General features: G+C 41.7%; 1 protein-coding gene across 2 annotated transcripts in view; it reads right to left on the bottom strand.

Moving 5' to 3' along the window:
- LOC131936795 (uncharacterized) overlaps positions 1–22,053 on the bottom strand; it is a 34,575-nt gene extending 12,522 nt beyond the window's left edge. Inside the window, exons 1-2 of one of the 2 annotated variants that reach the window (XM_059293873.1) lie at positions 21,965–22,053; positions 19,372–19,693 (exon numbers count right to left, since the gene is read on the bottom strand). In XM_059293873.1, coding sequence (XP_059149856.1) covers positions 19,372–19,422 — 51 coding nt within the window. In that variant the 5' untranslated portion in view covers positions 19,423–19,693; positions 21,965–22,053. Of the gene's footprint in view, positions 1–11,558; positions 11,638–19,371; positions 19,694–21,964 lie in introns of those variants that run through there. The other variant, XM_059293872.1, reaches the window with a different exon arrangement.
- Positions 22,054–24,976: the final 2,923 nt, after the last annotated feature.

Genomic DNA, 24,976 nt, shown 5'->3' with positions numbered 1-24,976 from the left:
GCTAGGTATCGTCTCGAGAGCTAGGTATCGTCGCCAGAGCTAGGTATCGTCGCTAGAGCTAGGTATCGTCTCGATAGTAGGTATCGCTACACGAGATCCCTCTTGAAAAAAGAAACCTGCACTTAGCAGACGGTAAGGTGACGCTTGCAACGAGTACAAAAACGCGCCAAGCGTGTCAATAAATCAATCGATATTCGAGTTCACGGCAGGTCAGCGATACCGACCTTGACCTTCAGAGTCAGATCTCTGGAACTTGGTTTATGCAAACCCATTTGAGAGGGGGGGGGGGCGTTGTGTGGATGGTGCGGGGAATGGTTGGGGTGGGGGGGGGGGGGCTATCGTGCCCGGGAGGTAGTTGCTAAGTGCGGTAATGTCTGATTAGCATAAGGGGATCGAGTGGGGGGGGGGGGAGGTTGGTGTTAGTAGGTGTAGGTTGGTGTTTGTGTGTAGGTAGGTTGGTTGATGTTTATGTGGGTAGTTGGTTGATGTTTGTGTGTGTAGGTTGGTTGATGCTTGTGTAGGTTGGTGTATGTGTGTGGGTAGGTTGGTGTATGTGTGTGGGCAGGTTGGTGTTTGGGTAGGTTGGTTGGTGTATGTGTGATGATATGTTATCTTGAGACGCGACGACATCAACGCTTACATCATGTATGTGTGGGTAGGTTGGTTTATGTGTGTGGGTAGGTTGGTGTATGTGTGTGGGTAGGTTGGTTTATGTGTGTGGGTAGGTTGGTTTATGTGTGTGGGTAGGTTGGTGTATGTGTGTGGGTAGGTTGGTTTATGTGTGTGGGTAGGTTGGTTTATGTGTGTGGGTAGGTTGGTTTATGTGTGTGGGTAGGTTGGTGTATGTGTGTGGGTAGGTTGGTTTATGTGTGTGGGTAGGTTGGTGTATGTGTGTGGGTAGGCTGGTGTATGTGTGTGGGTAGGTTGGTGTATGTGTGTGGGTAGGTTGGTGTATGTGTGTGGGTAGGTTGGTGTATGTGTGTGGGCAGGTTGGTGTTTGTGTGTGGGCAGGTTGGTGTTTGTGTGTGGGTAGGTTGGTGTTTGTGTGTGGGTAGGTAGGTTGGTGTATGTGTGTGGGCAGGTTGGTGTTTGTGTGTGGGTAGGTTGGTTGGTTTTTGTGTGTGGGTAGGTTGGTGTATGTGTGTGGGTAGGTTGGTGTTTGTGTGTGGGTAGGTTGGTGTATGTGTGTGGGTAGGTTGGTTTTTGTGTGTGGGTAGGTTGGTGTATGTGTGTGGGTAGGTTGGTGTTTGTGTGTGGGTAGGTTGGTGTATGTGTGTGGGCAGGTTGGTGTTTGTGTGTGGGTAGGTAGGTTGGTGTATGTGTGTGGGTAGGTTGGTGTATGTGTGTGGGTAGGTTGGTGTTTGTGTGTGGGTAGGTTGGTGTATGTGTGTGGGTAGGTTGGTGTTTGTGTGTGGGTAGGTTGGTGTATGTGTGTGGGCAGGTTGGTGTTTGTGTGTGGGTAGGTTGGTGTTTGTGTGTGGGTAGGTTGGTGTATGTGTGTGGGTAGGTTGGTGTATGTGTGTGGGTAGGTTGGTGTTTGTGTGTGGGTAGGTTGGTGTATGTGTGTGGGTAGGTTGGTGTTTGTGTGTGGGTAGGTTGGTGTATGTGTGTGGGTAGGTTGGTGTTTGTGTGTGGGTAGGTTGGTGTATGTGTGTGGGCAGGTTGGTGTTTGTGTGTGGGTAGGTTGGTGTTTGTGTGTGGGTAGGTTGGTGTATGTGTGTGGGTAGGTTGGTGTATGTGTGTGGGCAGGTTGGTGTTTGTGTGTGGGTAGGTTGGTTGGTTTTTGTGTGTGGGTAGGTTGATTGGTGTTTGTGTGTGGGTAGGTTGGTTGGAGTTTGTATGTGTGTAGGTTGGTGTTTGATAGATTCGTGCTTATTTTTGTGGCTTGTAGATATAAGAACATCGAAGTGAATGATCCATTACAAAAACCTTTTGATATCAACAAACACCGACCACATTCAATCACAAACAAAAATCCCCTTCATAGTCTAAACCGAAAGCGGATGTCCTGTATACACCTTCTGACTCTTCAAATGCCTCAAGCAAAGCCACTGATAGGCTGTTATTGTTTATCATTTGTTAATATCAGGATAGCGCCGAAAGCAGTACTGATTGTCTTGAGGTCAAAGTTTACCACACCGACTCGAGAAGATTTATTCCTGTAGGAAGTTGATAAAATTTAAGTGCACTTAAAATCCAAATATCTCATAGATAAATGCGGATCCGCTGTGTGATATTATAGGGGTAGTGTACAGCAAACTTGGAATAGAAAAGTAGTTGAATAGGGAGGGGGGTAGTATTTTTTTTAAACTGTATACTGTTTTATTTCCAAGCAGATTTCGATTGACAGGTGTCATATTTCAATGGCAGTTTGAATATTAACAAACAGGCGAGACTAGGTGCTTAGGGAAAAATTAATTGTATAAACAGTATTGGGTCATACGAGTGGTTTTAGATCGTTCAACGTGCAATAAAGTGAAGATTCGTGGTATACATTAGGTCTAAGATATTCAAAACACACACACACACACACACGCATGGACACACACACACACAAACACACGCACACACACACGCAGGTAGGCATGCAGGTATAAATTGGAATGTAAGATATTGTTATAAAAACCTTGTTATTATACATTAATTAGCGGAGACCGAGATAATTAATGTTTTCCATTAGGGCCACTAAAATCTTTTTGTTTACTCAAGCGGAACGAACAGAACAAGAACTAATTAGATGAGCGATTCGCTAGCGTCCAGAGGTAATATTTTCATTAAAGTTGCTGGTTCTTGACAGATGGTCAGGCACTCTCACGTCAGGGGATCTCTGGCACTGGGCAGGGTGTCGCATGGACACGTGGTGAGGAGGTGTCAAGGTGTCGCATGGACACGTGGTGAGGAGGTGTCAAGGTGTCGCATGGACATGGGGTGAGGAGGTGTCAAGGTGTCGCATGGACACGTGGTGAGGAGGTGTCAAGGTGTCGCATGGTGAGGAGGTGTCAAGGTGTCAAGGTGTCGCATGGACACGTGGTGAGGAGGTGTCAAGGTGTCGCATGGTGAGGAGGTGTCAGGGTGTCGCATGGACACGTGGTGAGGAGGTGTCAAGGTGTCGCATGGTGAGGAGGTGTCAAGGTGTCGCATGGTGAGGAGGTGTCAGGGTGTCGCATGGACACGTGGTGAGGAGGTGTCAAGGTGTCGCATGGTGAGGAGGTGTCAAGGTGTCGCATGGTGAGGAGGTGTCAAGGTGTTGCATGGACACGCGGTGAGGAGGTGTCAGGGTGTCAAGGTGTCGCATGGTGAGGAGGTGTCAAGGTGTTGCATGGGCACGGGGTGAGGAGGTGTCAGGGTGTCGCATGGACACGGGGTGAGGAGGTGTCAAGGTGTTGCATGGACATGGGGTGAGGAGGTGTCAAGGTGTTGCATGGACACGGGGTGAGGAGGTGTCAAGGTGTTGCATGGACACGCGGTGAGGAGGTGTCAGGGTGTCAAGGTGTCGCATGGACACGTGGTGAGGAGGTGTCAAGGTGTCGCATGGACTCGTGGTGAGGAGGTGTCAAGGTGTCGCATGGTGAGGAGGTGTCAAGGTGTCACATGGACACGTGGTGAGGAGGTGTCAAGGTGTCGCATGGACTCGTGGTGAGGAGGTGTCAGGGTGTCGCATGGTGAGGAGGTGTCAAGGTGTCAAGGTGTCGCATGGTGAGGAGGTGTCAAGGTGTCAAGGTGTCGCATAGACACGTGGTGAGGAGGTGTCAAGGTGTCAAGGTGTCGCATAGACACGTGGTGAGGAGGTGTCAAGGTGTCAAGGTGTCGCATGGACACGGGGTGAGGAGGTGTCAAGGTGTCGCATGGACACGGGGTGAGGAGGTGTCAAGGTGTCGCATGGTGAGGAGGTGTCAAGGTGTCGCATGGTGAGGAGGTGTCAAGGTGTCGCATGGTGAGGAGGTGTCAAGGTGTCAAGGTGTCGCATGGACACGGGGTGAGGAGGTGTCAGGGTGTCAAGGTGTCACATGGACACGTGGTGAGGAGGTGTCAAAGTGTCGCATGGTGAGGAGGTGTCAAGGTGTCGCATGGACACGTGGTGAGGAGGTGTCAAGGTGTCAAGGTGTCAAGGTGTCGCATGGACACGGGGTGAGGAGGTGTCAGGGTGTCGCATGGTGAGGAGGTGTCAAGGTGTCAAGGTGTCAAGGTGTCAAGGTGTCGCATGGACACGTGGTGAGGAGGTGTCAAGGTGTCGCATGGTGAGGAGGTGTCAAGGTGTCAAGGTGTCAAGGTGTCGCATGGACACGTGGTGAGGAGGTGTCAAGGTGTCGCATGGACACGCGGTGAGGAGGTGTCAAGGTGTCGCATGGTGAGGAGGTGTCAAGGTGTCGCATGGTGAGGAGGTGTCAGGGTGTCGCATGGACACGGGGTGAGGAGGTGTCAAGGTGTCGCATGGACACGGGGTGAGGAGGTGTCAAGGTGTCGCATGGACATGGGGTGAGGAGGTGTCAGGGTGTCGCATGGACACGGGGTGAGGAGGTGTCAAGGTGTCGCATGGACACGGGGTGAGGAGGTGTCAGGGTGTCGCATGGACACGGGGTGAGGAGGTGTCAAGGTGTCGCATGGACACGGGGTGAGGAGGTGTCAAGGTGTCGCATGGACATGGGGTGAGGAGGTGTCAGGGTGTCGCATGGACACGGGGTGAGGAGGTGTCAAGGTGTCGCATGGACACGGGGTGAGGAGGTGTCAGGGTGTCGCATGGACACGGGGTGAGGAGGTGTCAAGGTGTCGCATGGACACGGGGTGAGGAGGTGTCAGGGTTTCGCATGGTGAGGAGGTGTCAGGGTGTCGCATGGACACGGGGTGAGGAGGTGTCAAGGTGTCGCATGGACACGTGGTGAGGAGGTGTCAAGGTGTCGCATGGACATGGGGTGAGGAGGTGTCAAGGTGTCGCATGGACATGGGGTGAGGAGGTGTCAGGGTGTCGCATGGACACGGGGTGAGGAGGTGTCAAGGTGTCGCATGGACACGGGGTGAGGAGGTGTCAGGGTGTCGCATGGACACGGGGTGAGGAGGTGTCAAGGTGTCGCATGGACACGGGGTGAGGAGGTGTCAGGGTGTCAAGGTGTCACATGGGCACGTGGTGAGGAGGTGTCAAAGTGTCGCATGGACACGGGGTGAGAAGGTGTCAAGGTGTCGCATGGTGAGGAGGTGTCAAGGTGTCGCATGGACACGGGGTGAGGAGGTGTCAGGGTGTCGCATGGTGAGGAGGTGTCAAGGTGTCAAGGTGTCAAGGTGTCGCATGGACACGTGGTGAGGAGGTGTCAAGGTGTCGCATGGTGAGGAGGTGTCAAGGTGTCAAGGTGTCAAGGTGTCGCATGGACACGTGGTGAGGAGGTGTCAAGGTGTTGCATGGTGAGGAGGTGTCAAGGTGTCGCATGGTGAGGAGGTGTCAAGGTGTCGCATGGTGAGGAGGTACTCACGCGAGGATTAAGCACGTGCATGATCGAGTGTCAGCGAATGTGAGAAAATAGTGAGGTCATAGTTGGGGGGGGGGGGATGGGATGTGGTTGAATACAGTAGCGTACATGCTGAACCGTTAAAATAAAACCAGTGTTTGGAGTGTGGGTGGTTTAACAGTTAGCATACTTACAGTAAATAAGGTCAAGGTTTTTTTCCTATGTAGAAAGAGTCAGATCTCGTGGACGTAAAGGGCTTTGTCTACACTAAATACAAACAGTGGCGTCACAAGGCGGAGCGGGGGTGCGGACCATCCCAGGGGGGTGACAACAAACCAATAAAAAAATAACTAATTTTAATGAAAAAGGTCTGCTTATCCCAGTTATTTTTAAGCGTGCTCAGGTTGTGTACATACTCAGGCAAAGGGTGACACTATTGGGGATGAGGGTGACACCAAATTCCATACATTTTTTTGTAAGTTATATTATATATATATATATATATATATATATATATATATATATATATATATATATATATATATATATATATATATATATATATATATATATATATATATGTATATCCGTTAACTGAGAAGTGACACCTTAGTATACACCAGCCCGACGCACATTGTCTTATCTAAGGAATGACAAAAACTAAATGTAGAAAAAAAAACAACAACTTCGATACACTTTACGGTTATAAGCGAGAATCCTGTATAAATATTGTCTTCCTGATTGCAATGTGATTGAGTGCAGCAAAAACATACACACACGGTTCCCTACATGAGCTCCCTTCTGCCCCTCCCTAGACGTGCAATATGGATATGTAAGCAGGTATATGTTCTATACAGGTGATTCTTTTGTAATTACTGAGTATAAGCATTTAAGTGTACAGGCAATTACAATTTACAAGTACTTTAAGTATATCGTAATTTATTATGTACAGGTAATTCTCCTGTACAGATAATTCTTGTTTACAATAACTTAAAGGTTACAGGTAATCAGGGCCGGTGCTACCTATAAGGCGAACTAGGCGGTCGCCTAGGGTGCCATCCCTAGGGGGGGGGGGGCGCAAAATGTTAAATCGCTATTTTCAAAAAGTACCTAATAATTAATAACTTTTATAAAGGAGCAGCGATCTATTTCGGCGCCCAGGACGAACTATCAATTTTGCACCCCCACCCCAAAATTAGGTTTATATAGGCCTATATTTATTTGCGATGGTGAAAATGCAACCCCACCTCCCTAATTTGGAAAGGTCTGTGTACTTTTTACCAGTCACTTTGCCTTTTTAATTTGGTGTCACATAATTGATGTAGAGAACGATTAAATAAGTTCGTAATTTAAATTTCGAATATTTCAAACGGTTATCTAATTTGAATAGGACTTGTAAGTCTCGTTTTCTCTGACTTTGATTAGAAATCTCTTCTGGTGTATAGAGTTTTGCAATGACGGGGTGTTCAAAGTACTGTACTTGTTTAGTAAGTTTTGATGAATCGTTTAGATTTGGGAGTAACAGCGGAAGTCTGTTACTGATATGGTTTCGTAAGTATAAAATATCGAAGTGTTAAAGTGTCATAATTTTTATTCGGCTGTTTTATAGTTGAAGGTCTAATGGAATTTGATTGATAATAGAGAAATGTAGTAAAGTATATCGAGTATTCGAGTTTATTGTAAGTTAGATGATTTCTATCAGTACGGAACACACTACAAAGAAAGATAGATAGTTGAAAAATCTTGTTTTTTATGAATCTATATTAAAACTCTTAAAGTATTAGTATTTAATATTAAATAGGATGGAATTTACAACTAACCGTAAACTTTGTATATTCAAATTATATATATGATTTTTTTTTATCAATAATTCTAGCAATGTCTAAAGCAGTTACCCGTGTTTAATTTTAGAAAAACGTCCCTTTATTCAGGGATCCAAAATTTTGATTAAATGATGTAAACACGGTATATATTTTAATACATGTCATCAAAATTAAATAGAAGTATGTTATAATAAAGCTACCGTTTTCGGATTTTCAAACAAAAACTACAGTTAAGTATTTAAAAGGTAAAATGTATTGTTTTCACAAGGTTACCTAGCTAATACTAAAAATTTATTATATTTATTACTTAATGAAATTTACATCGTTTTATTGTGTTTGTTAAACATGTATTAGTTACAGTAGGTTAATTTGGCTATTCTTGTGAAAGTTAGTTACCTTGAATAAAATTTTGTTATTTGGATTTTCAAATGGGAGATAATTCGTTGCTTAACTTTACATTCCTTTCAAATTCCTGCAGGTATTTTAAGTATAGGATTATATGTTAACTTCAGTGTGTATGTAATTTAAATATAGGCTTTCATGGAATTTCACTGTTCAGATAACTGAGCTGAAATGATGGACAGGCCTGATGAGACTATGGGACAGTTCCATGGACAGGTAATTCACGCCAAATGAAACAAAAGCTTTTTTTTTTACCGGAAGACGGATGGCATTCAATGCCCGGGCACGTCCATTTCCGGCGTTTGAGCACCTACGTCACGCAGGTAATGGTGACATGCATTAGAAGGGGGTGGCGGGTGGAAGAGGGGGGGGGGGGATCATTTCTCCAGTACACTTTCACGCGTTTTGAAATTCATCCCAACATTGAAAAACATAAATCACTCTTGAGTCTTTAGACCAGATAAAAAATTCTAGATAATGTTCTCAAAACTAAGTAAAAAAATACATTCCTCGTAGTTTTAAGAATTAGTTGCAAAGTGTTGGGACTTGTATAATAAAACAACCAAGTTCGTGATCACATCCATTAAGACGGGTCAGGGAGTTTGAGCTCTTTAGGAGAGAAGTGGCATATCGGTTTCTGTTTAACAGCTTAACGGTTTAATAGAGTTAGCGTTAATCCACTCATGACGCACATCACGTCACGCTGATGATCGTCACACCATCCGTCACAATTTCCCTACTGTCGCTGTCAGTGTAGTACTCACGCATGTGATACGTCACTTCCGTTTTATTTCTTGCTAGTAGGCTAGTCTAGTTACCAGAAAAAGACGAAATTTTTTATTTCTAGTGTTTAGGGTCATTTAGAGTCTTATCAGTAGAATTTGGGTAAGCAAGCTTGTCATAACAATCAAGACAGGTTGAGGGTTGTGTTGTGGTATTTAAAAAACAACTTCCTTGTTGGTCAGAGATTCAGTATAAACACATTCCCCTGACTTACAAAAATAAAATCATTCAAAGTACAGGAGCTATAGAGCAGTGGGGTAGGGAGGGTATGGGAAGGGATGATAGATATGGGAATGGTGTGGGGAGGGTGTGGGTATGGTGTGGGAAGGGTTGGGGAGGATGTGGGAAGGGTTGGGGAGGATGTGGAAAGGGTTGGGGAGGGTGTGGGGAGAGTGTGGGAAGGGTTGGGGAGGGTGTGGGGAGAGTGTGGGAAGGGTTGGGGAGGATGTGGAAAGGGTTGGGGAGGGTGTGGGGAGAGTGTGGGAAGGGTTGGGGAGGGTGTGGGAAGGGTTGGGGAGGGTGTGGGAAGAGTGTGGGAATGTGTGGAGAGTGTGGGGAGGGTGTGGAAAGGGTGTATGAAGGGTTGGGGAGGGTGTTGGAAGGGTTGGGGAGGGAGTGGGTGTAGGGAAGGTATGGAGAGGGTGTGGGAGGGGTTGGGGAGGTTGTGGGAAGGGTTTGGGAGGGTTTGGGGAGTGTGTGTGAGGGCGTGGAGAAGGTGTGGGAAGGGTGTAGGAGGATGTAGGAGGGTGTAGGAAGGGTGTGGGGAGTGTTTGGGGAGTGTGTGTGTGACGGTGTGGGGAGAGTGTGGGAAGGGTTGGGGAGGGTGTGGGTCGATTAGTGTCTGTTAGCAGATCGTGTGGTAGAATTGGAAGTCCGCCGCTAGGTGCGCTGAATAGTTTAACTATCCTAATTATCCCTCACCAACTTCCCCTGGGTCACCAAAAGTTCTTTAAAAACAGAGTGGGAACAGTCTTAGATAAGAAGACTGTAGCCACTATTAAAACATGAAAATAAGCCGAAGAATCTTGTTAACGATGTAACAGTAAATTACAGATAACAGCACAGCATAGTTCTCAACTGCAAACACGTAAAAGAATCCCGAACGGAAATATCTTCATTATGCCCTACTTCTTCTTGCTACTTCCGTTGTAATAGCCTCGTTTTGATTTACGACATACTTCTTGAACATGTTGCAGATCCAGGACACACAGTTATAAACCTCACAGATCAGGGCATTTGCGGTGTATGACTCAGGTTTCAGCTATTTGTCAGGTCATCTATCAATAAAACACTGACATCAAGTGGCAACTAAACTGTCATAGAGTCTGAAACCATGTACCTTTGTATTGATATACGGCAGCGAGCGGGGTCGTAAGAATGTCGTGAGTTCTGTTCCTGGTCGTACCATGACCTCTACTCGAAGTCTGAAAGGGGTGGAGGTGGGGGGGGGGGGGGGGGGGGGGAAAGCCTTCCATAAAGATGTCATTTGATTTGATCTGCTTTTACTCCCAACTCCAATCGTCACAAAAACACAAACCCATTCCCCAATTTAAATGACCCCAAAATGTTCCAGCCTCATGAAAAACTTTAAGAATACGTAAAGCGAACTTTTTTTCTTTTCTACTTTATTATTAAGATAAAGACAATGTATGCTGTGTCACATTTCTAGCCCCCCTCCCCTTAATTCTTTATCACATAAGAAACTTTGCCATCTCTGCTCTGCACTTACACCCGATGATAAGCAGAGTTTCTTCGAGGGGGCAGAGCCCCCCCCCCCCCCCCCACCCCCAAAGAAAGTCTACTGCCCCCCCCAACGTAATGGAATTTATATAGAAAATATATACTTTTAACATTTTAACAGTGTCCGCCCCCCCCCCCCCCCGGAGAAATAAGTCTGGAAGAAACACTGATGATAAGGATCTCTAACGACAGTTGGTTGACAATGAACACGCTCAAGGTTCGAAAGGATTTCACGGAATTCAGACACGGGCATACACTGGCTACTGAATACTTAACTATACAAACAATAAAATAAGAATACCATAAAACAATTTCTTTAAACATAACATCCAGAGCTAGAAAAGAAGGGAAGGGGTTTAGATGGTTATAAAATACATACATCAAAAGAAAATATATAAAGCAACAGGAAAAAAAATTCCCAAGTCACATAAACATTGACCCCCTTACACGGTACCTGAAACATATTCTAAACACACTTAAGATATGGCGATTTTGCAATTGACGCTGTAAGCAATCACCATAAAAGAGGGTTTAGCATATTGATTTGAGAATTCGATTCTTCGGGGAAAGGAACAAAAAAAGTGAAAGTGATCGATCGTATCAATTTGAGGCTCTCGATTCCGCTCATGCGGAACAGAACTGGAATATGGAATTATTTATAAGCGTCGTAACACAGACGGCAATATGCCCTTGGAATCAAGTCAGTCCTAGTGTCTAGAAACTGTGACACCCCCACCCCCGCCCCGCTCACCTTCCTTCACGTGCCCCGTTCCTACCCCACCCCACACATGCATCAAATCAGTCAGTGTCTAGGAAATGAAACAGGCCCCTTAACACCGAACTTCACCGTTCCCCGTCTACATTACGGCTATTTTATTAGTTGACATATTCTCTAGCTGCTGTCTCGTCAATTGAGATTGAAAAGTCACTCTCATTATTTAAGATTTAAAAGCCACTCACATTACTTACGATTTTAAAGTCACTCTCTTTATTTAAAATTTAAAAGTCACTCTCTATATATAAGATTTAAAAGTCACTCTCTATATATAAGATTTAAAAGTCACTCGCTATTCGATTAGGGGTATTAGTTAACATATGAAACCTGAGACGAGAACTCTGGTGTTGTGCAGACATATAACTTTAACTATTGTTGTTTATGAGCCTATGTCAGCATTGTTTGGAGGGGGTGAGGTGGGAGGAATAGGGCCAGAATAATATGACCAGCAGAGAGGACTTGTAGTTGACCATCACTTTTCGTTGACCAACAGATTAAGTTGACCAACAGAGAGTAGATGTAGTTGACCATCACATTTCGTTGACCACCAGATATAGTTTACCAACAAAGAAGAGATGAACACACTAAAATATTTACCTGAGCCTGTTTGAATTTGCCTGAGTACAAGTCGTATACTGTCTTTACAAAGTTGGCTTGCATGACATGTTATCTTCACAACGTCAACATGCAAGTATGCTATCTTCACAAGTTGAAGTGCACGCATACGGTCCACACAAAAATGGTACCGTCTTCCGTTGAACTTTGAAGGTTACCGCCACCCAGAAAAGTAACCAAACAGGACAGGAAACCTGTTTTCTGAATATCTGGCACGGGTGCAGGTTACCAAGTAACCATCGCGAGTTCTGTTATCAGCCAGCTCACCAACACAATTCAAACGAGAGGAAATCGATACAGATCTTTGTTGAGTCGGTTGTTTTCGTCTTTCTTCTCTATGTTTATCGAGGGCATTAAATCCCCGCTGTCTGTGTTTATTACGGAGTGAATTAAAAACTTTAAACATCTGAAACTGGATTGTACACAATAGAAGTAACACGACGGCTGGATAGGGGAAGAATTTTTTGTTGTTATCATCCGTGAGCAGTGTTGATGTCATGTGACCTGTCTGATCAATACTTCAAACGCGCGTGATTTAGTACAGCAAATCTCTTTGATTTAGTACAGCAAATCTCTTGACCGCGTCGTATGGAAACACGCCGTGTGCAACAGGGATTCCTCTATTTGATGCCAAAACGATCGCGAGGTTTTGCTGAGATTGACAATATTCGCGTTTATGACCTGTTAAATGTTGGCATTATTTAGCGAGGTAATTAATGACAGTTGGCTCTTGACTTGCCTAAGATCGAACGGTGCCTTTATTTGATTAAATAATGTAAGTCTTGTTCGCGAATTAATGATCTGAAACTGTAAAGTAAATTACTGCCTTAAGCAGAGTGGTTATGATCTTTAACTGCTGGTACAAGAATCAGGCAAACTGATCAGGCAGACTTAAGCACTCGATTATGCTAGGTCAGTTAATCCACATCCTTCTTGCAGGCTTTTGGCTAACTGTCCGCAATGTACAATGGTAGGCTATTTCGTTGTTGCTAATACAATTTTATAAGGATGTCGCGCCATGTATGTACTGTTTTTTTTTTAAATTGGCCAAGTAAAGAAGACCGCGGTAAAAATAGCCACACCAAGGGCGCATTTCTAGCCTACAACAACATGACCTAAAGATGACCGTAGCCATCAACAACATGTCACTACCATTGGTACTCAGTGTTTAAAGTGACGTTCAGATGACATTCAGTTAACCTTATCCGCAGACATCAACATGTCCCCGTGCTTGGACTTTAGGGTCAACCTGACATTTGACCTTGGCATGTCACCTAAGTCATTTGATTTCCAACCCTAATATCGGACACGGCACTGAGTTGTCATCATCACATACCTAGCTAAGGTTAATCTGGGCTGAACGGTAGAACTTAGCATGACTTAACATTGGGGATTCGAATGATATAATATGATCGCTAGTTACGTAACGAGGTTATGACAGTTGTAAATGTTACGCAACACCTTGGTTTTTTGTGAATTAGTGAGTTGTGTTTCCATTACAGCCATATTTTACTCCTGTCATCCCTTTTTATGACAATGGTTTGACCTGTACTTCCACCCCTCTCACTTTGAATGGTGCTACTCATTTCTTTTTACAACACTTCCTACCACAACAACCGGAGTAGGACAATGGAGTCTTCTGACCATAGGTGTATTGTTTGATTATGCAAGCTTTAGCATTCTGATAATCCACATCTATACTGTAGGCGTTTGGCTACATGTCTACAATGTAGGCTGGCTGTCCATATTGTAGGCTAGCTGGCTACATCGTCGTTTCAACTCAAATTTTATAAGGGCACTGTCTCTTTAAAATAAAATACACCATGTAAAGAAGATTAAACTAACCACACCAAACAGGGCGAATATTATGCCTAGATCTAGAAATATCTGATCTAAACATGACCTTAGCCAATACCAAATGTTACAATATGATCTACAGATGACTTAAACCCACAATCAAATGTCACCATGAGCTAAAGATGACCTTGACCCACAACCACATTTCACAATATTACCTAAACATGACCTTGACCCACAACCACATTTCACAATATTACCTAAATATGACCTTGACCCACAACCACATTTCACAATATTACCTAAATATGACCTTGACCCACAACCACATTTCACAATATTACCTAAATATGACCTTGACCCACAACCACATTTCACAATATTACCTAAATATGACCTTAACCCACAACCACAACATTGCATAAAGATGACCTTAACCTATAACCGCATGACGTAACATGATCTAAAGATTACCTTAACCGAGTGTAATTGTGTTTATTCACTCTGTATGTACCAGTCGAGTCCAAACCTGATTTATCAACATATATTGCTTTAAGTTAAAAGTAATTCAAATTGAAATGACTAGATGTATATTTAATCTCTAATTATGCAAGACATTTTTGGGGCTCCCACTGAAATGCATATGTCCAACTTCACATATAATGTATACCATACATATATTATGGCTTGATCTAGTAACCAAGAGCTAAGCTCAAAATTAAAACATTGTTGGAATCTAAACATTTTTTTTCCATGTAAAGTCTAGTCTTTTAACCTAAATGTCTCAAGTTCGAATCGGGGTTTAAGTCCGTAGATTGTACTTGAGTCCACACAACTCTTATGAGTACCGGTTAAGTTAGGGAAAGTTGCGCGTTGACAAACATAGAACTATAGAACAACAATAACATATGTTGAAACGACATCTTATTCACAACTAACGAATAATTAACATATATTTATTCATATTTTTGTCTAATTAATATCAGTTACGTACATAATGTAATTTATATCTTAAAGTATTTTTATTTGATAAGGCGGAAGAATAGTTTGTAAACACATTGACGAATAGCTGAATTTTTTCACAGATAAGTCGCAATTAATACAACGTCTACAAATGGAAGATCCAAAGCTGTGATAGTTTATAATTAAATTTAAAAAAAATAATTTTAAAACTAATTGAATAACAATCTATTCTTCCAACGGTTATAATTCTGAATTATCAAAGTTCTATAAATTGCGCATTTATTATAGCTAATGTGTAAAATTAAGAGCAAAATGGTAAAAAATAAATGACCCTTTTTAACAGACATAAAGTCAATTCCAATTCTCAATAAAAGTTATTATATTTTATAAAATAAAATCATAGCATACACATTTATAATTCAATTGTTTCACTAAGCATCAATATTTAACCATTATTTAATTTTATAGGTTGCATCCCTTGAAAACATTGATTTGTTATAATGGGAAGTAACTCGACAACATTAATGGTTAATTTAACTGTTCCAGTGCTCGGTGCGTATGTTAAAGTTGACACACACAAAAATAACAAACAGAGGGGTAATGTCCTAGACCCAAAGCTGAAACTTTACATTATCATCAATAGAACATCATTTGCCCAACGAACAAAAACGTCCTCTTGAGATTTGAAAAAGGAGACTGGAGCAAGACATTGTTTTCAACTAGAAGCTTCTGGAAACACTTTCAAATACAAGTTATTGGCTATGGTTATGGGAGATTTACAATAGATGTTGATTGTAATTAAGATACCAATGTTATTTTTGAGTGTTTGGTAGCTCTGATTATTGATAATAGTAAACAGTAAGGGATTGATTTTCAAACTCATTCGCAAGACATCTGTAGATTTTTTAGAATGAAACTTGTGATGGGATACCATGTACTTCTAAATTTGAAGACTACTAGTTCACGAAACCTGATCTCCATCTTTCATATGTTGATAATGTGATGCCAAAATATAGATTTTAAGTAAAAAAAAAAAGCCATTTATACGCACATTTAACAAGAATTCAAGCCTGGCTACAATGCCAAACCAAGCTTGAATATATGCAAATGATAGCGAGGGCTCCCATGTAGGGATTACATGAATTAAATCTCACTTCAAGATCTGGTTGTAGAGGCAAGAAGTTCACTTCAACCTCACAACCTGAACACAAGTCGATGAATCAAATGAAGACAAACGCAGGAGTTATGCACAATGGGCAAGGGAAAAGATTGAGAACATAACTGAAAATATGTGTGATGTCTGCCATGTTCGCGTATATTATATAACATCACGTAACTGCTTCAAAAAGCTTCATTCATAGATGACTATACACTCATAAAAGACATACATGTGTTCTCATTACTGATATTTTTAGTTTCCAATGTACCAGAGCACAGTGGCGTAGCGAGGTCGGGTGTCACCTGGTGCGGCACTTAATGGTGTCACCCCCCCCCCCACCAGAGGCGTTGCAACCCATTCCCGGGGACAAACTTTCAAATTTTCGATTTGCACCCCCCCTTCAAACTTTCGATTTGCACCACCACCCCCCCTCAAGTTTTCGATTTGCACCCCCCCCCCCCCTCAAACTTTCGATTTACACCCCCTCCTCAAGTTTTTCTCTATATATTTTGCTATTTTTTGCGTTGGTGTCACCCCCGACCCCCCCACCCCTCGCTACGCCCCTGCCAAAGCAACAAACACACGTTTGAACACCTTTGTAATAAACATTTTGATATAGCACATAACACAACCTATTTTCGATAACTTTCCCTTGAGGGCCATAGGGCCATATATGTCCCATGTTGTATCTCAAAACTATTTAAGATATCGGAAAACCGTTAACATTTTTGAAATCTACGTGTCATTTTAATACTAAATATGTGCACAGATATTTGAAATATTTTTAAAATATGACTTATTTTCTATTCATTTAAAGATAAAGTGCTTAGAGTTTGACGGGCTAGAAATCGTGTATTACCTTAGAGCAGGGGTCTCCAAACTACGGTCTGCGGGCCGAATGCGGCCCGCGAGGTCCTCTCATCCGACCCGCAGAGATCTTTTTGTCCACGGAAAAAACGTTTGTTGGTGATGGCTGAGGAACTTTGTCCAGAAAAATCAAAGACATGCCTGGAAGAAACTGGCCCCCGAACTGAATTTTGATAGTTAATGCGGCCCTCAAACTGAAAAGTTTGGAGACCCCTGCCCCAATAATCACAACATTACATAAAGATGACCTTAACCCACAACCGCAACATGTTCTAAAGATGACCTTAATCCCATAACCACATGTCACAAAAAGACCTTAAGATGACAATAACCCACATTTCACAACACGGCCTCACTATGCCCTAGTCCAGGGGTCTCCAAACTACGGCCCGCGGGCCGGATGCGGCCCGCGAAGTCCTCTCATCCGGCCCGCGGAGATCTTTTTGTCAAAGGAAAAATCGTTTGTTGGTGATAGCTGAGGGACTTTGCCCAGAAAAATCAAAGACATGCCTTGAAGAAACTGGCCCCCGAACTGAAATTTGATAGTTACTGCGGCCCTCGGACTGAAAAGTTTGGAGACCCCTGCCCTAGTCCCTATCTTCTCCGCCCATAACCCTAGACACGCCACAGTTTTACCTACAATTAATGTAGATAAAACTGGGGTGAACTTTAACAATTAGCGACAGGTATCGTCATCTGATGTTATCTGATGTCATAAGATTCTAAGGTGAACTATGTCGATACCATCACTACGGTACTCAGTGTTTGGGTGACGTCACTGGTCAGTTTTGGTTGGACAGTGAGTTGTGTTTGTCCGAAATCTACACCAAAGTCCTATCCACCCTTTTCGTTGCAGTGTTTAGTCCTGTTCACCCCTTTTTTAACAACATGGTTTCTCCCGTTATGTTGTCTTCCGTTTGTTTGTATTGAATTTTGAATCGTTGAATACATCAACAGCCATATGAAACCAGTGTAAATATTTACAATTAGATAATATACAGATAATATTACAGCATGAGAGAGTTATAATATGACGGAGTTATGCTGTGACAAAATTGAATGCTTCAAAGTACTTTATCACACTGCAATAGATCATAGACTGCCCAAGTACAGTACATGTAAGATTTTTACCACATCACATGTAGCCCTGTACCACACCACATGTAGCCCTGTACCACATCACATACAGCCCTGTACAACACCACATACAGCCCTGTACCACATCACATACAGCCCTGTACCACATCACATACAGCCCTGTACCACATCACATACAGCCCTGTACCACATACAGCCCTGTACCACACCACATACAGCCCAGTACCACGACATCATAAAACCTATTTCACTCAAAGCACATTTCTAGATTGTATCAGTGAACCTTGACCTTCAGATGACGTCACAAAAACTTCACCCTATCCCTAAGCCTGGATCACCCTGACCTTTGACCATGTGAGGTCACCGGACTGATTTGACCTCCGACCCAGATCTTGGACACACTGCTGAGTCGCCATCACCACATAACAAGGTGGGTGATTGTGGTATAATCGGTGGCATTAGGGGGGGGGGGGCGTAAACTGCTGGAGTTTGAATGATGTCATGTGATCGCAAGTTACGTAACTAGGCTATGATAGGGGAAAGTGTTACGTAACAGCTTAGGATGTGATGAGTTTGTGAGTTGTATTTCCATTACAGGCATATTTTGGGGAGTTTGAATAATGTCATATGAGCGCTAGTTACGTAATCGGGTTATGACTGGTGAAAGTGTTACGTAACAGCTTAGTCTGTGATGTGTTTGTGAGTTGTGTTTCTAATACAGTAATGTGTTGGGGATTTGAATGACGTAATATGACCACAAGTTACGTAATTGGGTCATGACAGTCAAACCAGTTACGTAACAGCTTACTTTGTGAGTTGTGTTTCTAATACGGCCATATTTTAGACCTGTCATCCCTTTTCATTATAATGGTTTGGGCATTACTGACACCCCTCTTATTTTTAATGGTTCTTCTACTTATTTAATTTTAGAACACTTCCTACCACTGTCCGGCAATGGAATCTTCTAAAAATAGGTGTGTTAGGTTGTTAGTAGTATAGTTATCTCAGGTTTAGGGTTATGTTAGGGTTATGTTTACATTTTGGGTTAGGGTTAGCGCTGGGATAAACAAGTCACATTTGAATTAAGTTTACTACTAACACTCAAACATCCCCATTAAAAAGATTCCATTATTCTTGAAATATCGGATTCGTACATAGTTGAGGGGCAGGGAAAACATAACCTTAAACTCGTAGGATTATTCCAATAAGGGGTAATCCATAAATGACGTCACACTCGTAGGGGGGAGGGGGGGGGGGTCCGTAATTACGACTTCACACTTTTGCATTATATAAAAACAATGTTAGAAAACGAATTTTAGACGTTATTTCGCGTTTTAGATAACTGTTTTAATAAATTGTAATAGTTTAGACAAGATTTTAGAAAAATATCGATGTTTAAAAAAAATTCAACTGCAATTTTGAGGGGGGGGGGTTGTAGGTTGAGGTGTGACGTCATTTTAGAGGGGGGGGGGGTCTGGCTTTTTGTGACGACTGGAGCAAAAAATATTCGGGTACAGTGTTTGCACATTCTCACCGATTGTCACGTCACGTAGTTTACGTCACGTTGATTACACCACGTTGTTTAGGCCAAACGTCACGTTTCTCTTGCCCCGTGTATACGTCAGAGATTTATTTTAACAAAGTAAATCGTGTGATACTTGGTTAACAAAGCTATGCTCTTTCTTACTTTAAATAATTTTCTCGTTTTAATTACAGATATAACATCGATTGTTTACGGAAGAATAAATTCATTGTTCTTTTATAAACTGATGTGCTTTAGAATTTGTTTGGATGAGTCTCGTACAATTTATTTTACAGCCATACAAAGGCTGCAGTTAGATTAATAATTAGCGAATATTTTTAATGGTTTTTTTAAAAATTAGAGACATATTGAAATAGAATTATACTTACAGTTGCGTCCGGTGATATAATAATTGAGTCGACTTTCGACTTCCCTTTCATTGTTTCTCACACTTCTTTCCACTCTGGTTTTCTTTTGGTGGTTTCTTATTGTGGTATTTTATTATTATTTTTGGTGGTTTCTTCCTGTGGTCTCTTCCTTCAGTGCTGTGATTTTTCTCTTGTCTAAATGTAATTTAATTTTCAGTAGTCTATTCCAGTTATTACGAATGTTGTTGATAGTTAGACAATCCTTTTTATAACTGATCTGTTAGCACTCGTGACTGCTCTTTCACCGTTGTGCTTTCATAGTCTCAGAAAATATAAACAACAGCTGAAAATAGAATTTATTTCATTTCAAACAGTCTTTTTTTATAATGTATAAACTTTCACATTCTATTTATATCTTACTCGTGTGGCTAAATTTAGCAACGGAAACAGACAACACATAATTTGTTTACACATAGCAACAGGATTTTCATCTAACTTCTTGCTTAACATTGGCACTAATCTTAACACCACCGACCTGAAGATATGTCTCGCCTTGATGGTTGCCTAGTACACATTTGATCTGACACAAACATTAACATAAAACAGACACTGACGAGAAATTAATTGCTAGTTTAACATAAGGTGTCGGGGATATGAAAGTGACGGGGCATATCTTTAGTGTAAACTGGGCCTAGTACTGTCGTACCTACAGGTCTCAAAGTTACTGTTCGGGTGTGTTAAACTAGGGCAAGTTAGGTGAGTATATTAACTAGGGCAGGTTAACTGAGTGTGTTAACTAGGGCAGGTTAACTGAGTATGTTAACTAGGGCAGGTTAACTGAGTGTGTTAAACTAGGGTAGGTTAACCGAGTGTGTTAAACTAGGGCAGGTTAACTGAGTGTGTTAAACTAGGGTAGGTTAACTGAGTGTGTTAAACTAGGGCAGGTTAACTGAGTGTGTTAAACTAGGGTAGGTTAACTGAGTGTGTTAACTAGGGCAGGTTAACTGTGTATGTTAACAAGGGCAGGTTAACTGTGTATGTTAACAAGGGCAGGTTAACTGTGTATGTTAACAAGGGCAGGTTAACTGTGTATGTTAACAAGGGCAGGTTAACTGAGTATGTTAACTAGGACAGGTTAGCTGTGAGTGAACTAGGTCAGGGTAACTGAGTATGTTAACAAGGGCAGGTTTACTGTAAATGTTAACTAGGTAAGGTTAACTGTGTATGTTAACTAGGGCAGGTTAACTGGGTATGTTAACTAGGGCAGGTTAACTGTGTATGTTAACTAGAGCAGGTTAACTGAGTGTGTTAACTAGGGCAGGTTAACTGAGTATGTTAACTAGGACAGGTTAACTGAGTGTGTTAACTAGGGCAGGTTAACTGAGTGTGTTAAACTAGGGCAGGTTAACTGAGTATGTTAACTAGGACAAGTTAACTGTGTATGTTAACTCGGATAGGTTAACTCTAGGCACCTAAAACAATTCAAAGAGCATGGAGCTCCGTGTCGATGAATTAATGAACACACCATCAAAGTTTATAAAACTTATTGTTAAACGTCTAGCAAACTATACACTCAAACAGAAGTACGCTATTATTATCTAAACATCAATACTTAAATATTCCACATTTCAAATCTTAGTTATTCCTCAATTTTTTTGGTCAAGGGACAATAAAAACAGTCTCAGGAATTTTTTTTATCCGGCCCTCCCCCTACCCGCCTGCATGTCAATCCGACCCTCACCCTCCCCGCTTACATGTCAACTCAATTCGGCCCTCCCCCTCCCCCGCTTACATCACACAGGAATTTATTTAAGTGCATATAGTGCAATTATGTATCTACACAATCTTGATACAATATGTTATACACATATTTTAGTTCGATAAACATCACTGTTTTACTTTAATGTTCACTAGTAAAATATGCTTAATTAATACTACATTTCATACAGAGTTAGGGAACCTAAGTTAAATTCTTTATTATATCTGAAATGTCGAGTCCGTTTCTCAAATGCTAACGTAGACATAAACATGAAATCAAAGGGTTTCAAGTCTGAGCCTAGAAAGTGTTACAGTGACCTCCCCTGTATTCATACTAAAGAGCATTACAGGGGAGCTAATCAAAATGTTTACCGAGGGAACAAACGTATCGACAACTTTTCGCAATTTATTCCAAGTAAACTGTATCGACCGGGCCTAGCTTATCACAGCACGCGATAAAAACGTGGTTCATTTAAATCGTATCGGGGGCGGGGGAGGATCGGCTTCTATTGTTGCTATGTGAAAGCGTGTAGGTAAACACACGCCGTCAACTCCACATTTTGTATTGGTCACTTGTGGTCAGTTTACATTAGGTTCTGAACTTAGAATGACCAATAGCCGAGCTTAAAACGTACACGCCTACCACGCAACTGTATTAGTATTTTGATACGAGTCTAACAACACACAAAGCTTAACCAATTAGGTCAAATGTAATAGAATAAACTTAAAATATAAACGTATAAACAATATATGCAAAACAAAAACTGTCTCCGGTTATCAAATAATTTAACGAAACACATGTTGATCAAAAATTTGAAAGATCTTAAATTTCCAATAAGAAAAGAACGTTTTTTACATGTCACAAACTTATGCTCTAAACACATGAAGTGTTCCCGGAATTCTTGCCGGCAGAAGGTTGATTGAAATATCTTTTTATAGGAGGTGTGCGGTTCAAAGGGAGACACTAGCTCTCTGTGGGGTAGACGTAGTGTCAATGTTAGGTGTCGTCAATAGATAGAATCTCACTAGTCTGGTGCTGGGTATAGGATTATGCTAATGGGGGACAAGGGTAGGATTATATGAAGATAGGGGTAGGGGTGTAAGATTATGTGGCAAGATTGGGGTTGTAAGATTATGTGGCAAGATTGGCGGTGTAAGATTATATGGCAAGATTGGGCGTGTAAGATTATATGGCAAGATAGGGGTGGGGGTGTAAGATTATGTGGCAAGATTGGGGGTGTAAGATTATGTGGCAAGATTGGGGGTGTAAGATTATGAGGCAAGATTGGGGGTGTAAGATTATGTGGCAAGATTGGGGTGTAAGATTATGTGGCAAGATTGGGGGTGTAAGATTATGTGGCAAGATTGGGGGTGTAAGATTATGTGGCAAGATTGGGGGTGTAAGATTATGTGGCAAGATTGGGGTGGGGTGTAAGATTATGTGGCGAGATTGGGGGGGGGGGGTGTAGGATTATGTAACAAGATAAGGGTGGGGGTGTAAGATTATGTGGCAAGATTGAAGGGTGTAAGATTATGTGTCAAGATAGATGGGGGGGGGGGGTGTAAGACTATGTGACAAGATCGGGGTGGGGAGTGAAAATTATGTGACCTTATAGGGGCTGTAGAATTATTTGAATAGATAGTAGTAGGGTATGTAGGGTTATACGACGAGAACATATGGTGGGTGCACGATCATATAACTTGATAGGGGTTTTGGATGTTATATTAAGTGCCTAAAAGGGTGGGATGTAGTATTACGTAGATATGGAGAAAATTTGTAGGATTTGTCAATAGGCGGAGTGGTGAGTTTTTTGGATAATGCTAGGTTATAGTGGTCAGAAACAGTGGGGTCGCGTAGTTGGGTGTCACCCGGTGCGGCACCTCATGGTGTCACACCCCCTTTTTTTTCTCTGTACATTTTTGCATTTGGTGTCACCCCCCCCTCGGTAAAAGCTTTACAGTGTTCACATTAAATACAAACGATGTTTATCTATAGTCGGTTGTTAATAAAGCGGGATAAGCATTGTTTTGTATATAGTTTTTATGTTTACATCATGGTCAAAAATGAACTTTTAAAATTACAAAGTTCGTCTTGTTTTTGTAAATTTATTTTAAATAGCTCTAACTAATACTATAAGCCTGCTTCTCGGTCGACTCATGATAACAACATAAAACAATATCTAGAATTATAGGTGCATTGGTCAGTATTTTGTGACATGTTTAAATTCAGAGCTACAAATGTGCTACAAATGTGCTACAAATTTACACTACTTCAGTCTTGTAGATGAGCAACTAACCGATGAAGATCTTGTAAATACGCTAGAAATATTGTGACTAGCAATGACGGTTTTCAGTTCTTTACCAGATAAAAATAAATTTGAGCGTGCTTTTGTGAATAGTTTACATTATTTTATCAGTTATTCCATACACGAAAAAAAAAAAACAAGTACAAAAAAGCTGAGAGGGCTAGAACTAAAACAATTATTGTTAACTTTTTAGAAATACAATCCACATGATGCAAGTACATAAGAAACAACTGTGCAGCTTAACTCTATTTGGATGAATGATCTTAGCTTGTTTTGTCATGTTTCCTCAAAATATTTAAAATAACGAAGATTGAAGCATTCCATAATATAAGGGCGGGGGTGGTCTTAAGTGGTCTATATAAGTATATAGTAGTCATATCCCATAATGATATTTGGGGTACAGATAGACTAATTAAAAGGTCATCTTTCGTAGCTTATTACAGTTTATAATAAGTTTAACGAATATTTAACAGCAAAGCAAGGGGTCATCCATAAATGACGTCACGCTTTTTTGACGATTTTTACCTCCCCCCTCCCCTCCGTCACACGTCGTCACAAAAAGCCAGACCCCCCCCCCTAAAATGACGTCACACCTCAACCTACAACCCCCCTCAAAATTGCAGTTGAATTTTTTTAAAACATCGATATTTTTCCAAAATCTTGTCTAAACTATTACAATTTATTAAAACAGTTATCTAAAACGCGAAATAACGTCTAAAATTCGTTTTCTAACATTGCTTTTTTATAATGCAAAAATGTGATGTCCCAACATCTGACCCCCCCCCTCCCCCTCATCACACATCGTCACAAAATTACGGACCCCCCCTCCCCCCTACGAGTGTGACGTCATTTATGGATGACCCCCTAGCTACTTTCTATTTGCGAATGTAAACAAAGCCAAGGGAGGCAACACTACAAAAGTAATAAAAACTAGGAATTGAGAATATTTATACATATATACCCACACACGCACTTACATACATAGATCTATGTATAGACTGACAGAATTTGGAAAGCAAATCACTAAACAAATCATCAACCCAGAATGTACCACACCATCCACGAGAGAAGGTGTTTAGGGCTTAGGGGGAGCACCGAGTTACCGCACCGAGCGACAGACGACCAAATGACGCCAGTGTATATGCTGAGAAACGTATTGTCTAGTCTGGGCTACACCAAAAACAAAAAAAATCACACACACAAGACCTGGCTTTTTAGTTTTACATGATGGGGGATGGGAAATGTTACTTTTTGCTGAGTTAATTCACAAACAGTGAATTTTACTGTTAAAAGGAGTAGCCGCCCCTTGCGGTTTATGTTTTTAAATTACTAAATTACTAACAGCAACAATAACAACAACATGGCGTCAACCAGAAAAACCGAGCGATGTAGACAGTTTAATATCACAGATGGTAGATTTAGTTCCCCATCAGATTCTTCTAAAAGAAAAAAAAAAGAAAAACTGTTGAAGTATTTGAACGGAATTTAATGTAGACTTTCAATAGGCCTAGTAAATAGATCTAGATCTATACCTAACTTAGCCAAACTAGTAGCCTGATTCG

This window comes from Physella acuta, unplaced genomic scaffold, assembly GCF_028476545.2.
Source record: "Physella acuta isolate Inbredline_101_S28 unplaced genomic scaffold, ASM2847654v3 ptg000187l, whole genome shotgun sequence".
Classification (NCBI taxonomy): Eukaryota; Metazoa; Mollusca; class Gastropoda; family Physidae; genus Physella; species Physella acuta.
This window is presented reverse-complemented; position numbering and strand designations above follow the sequence as displayed.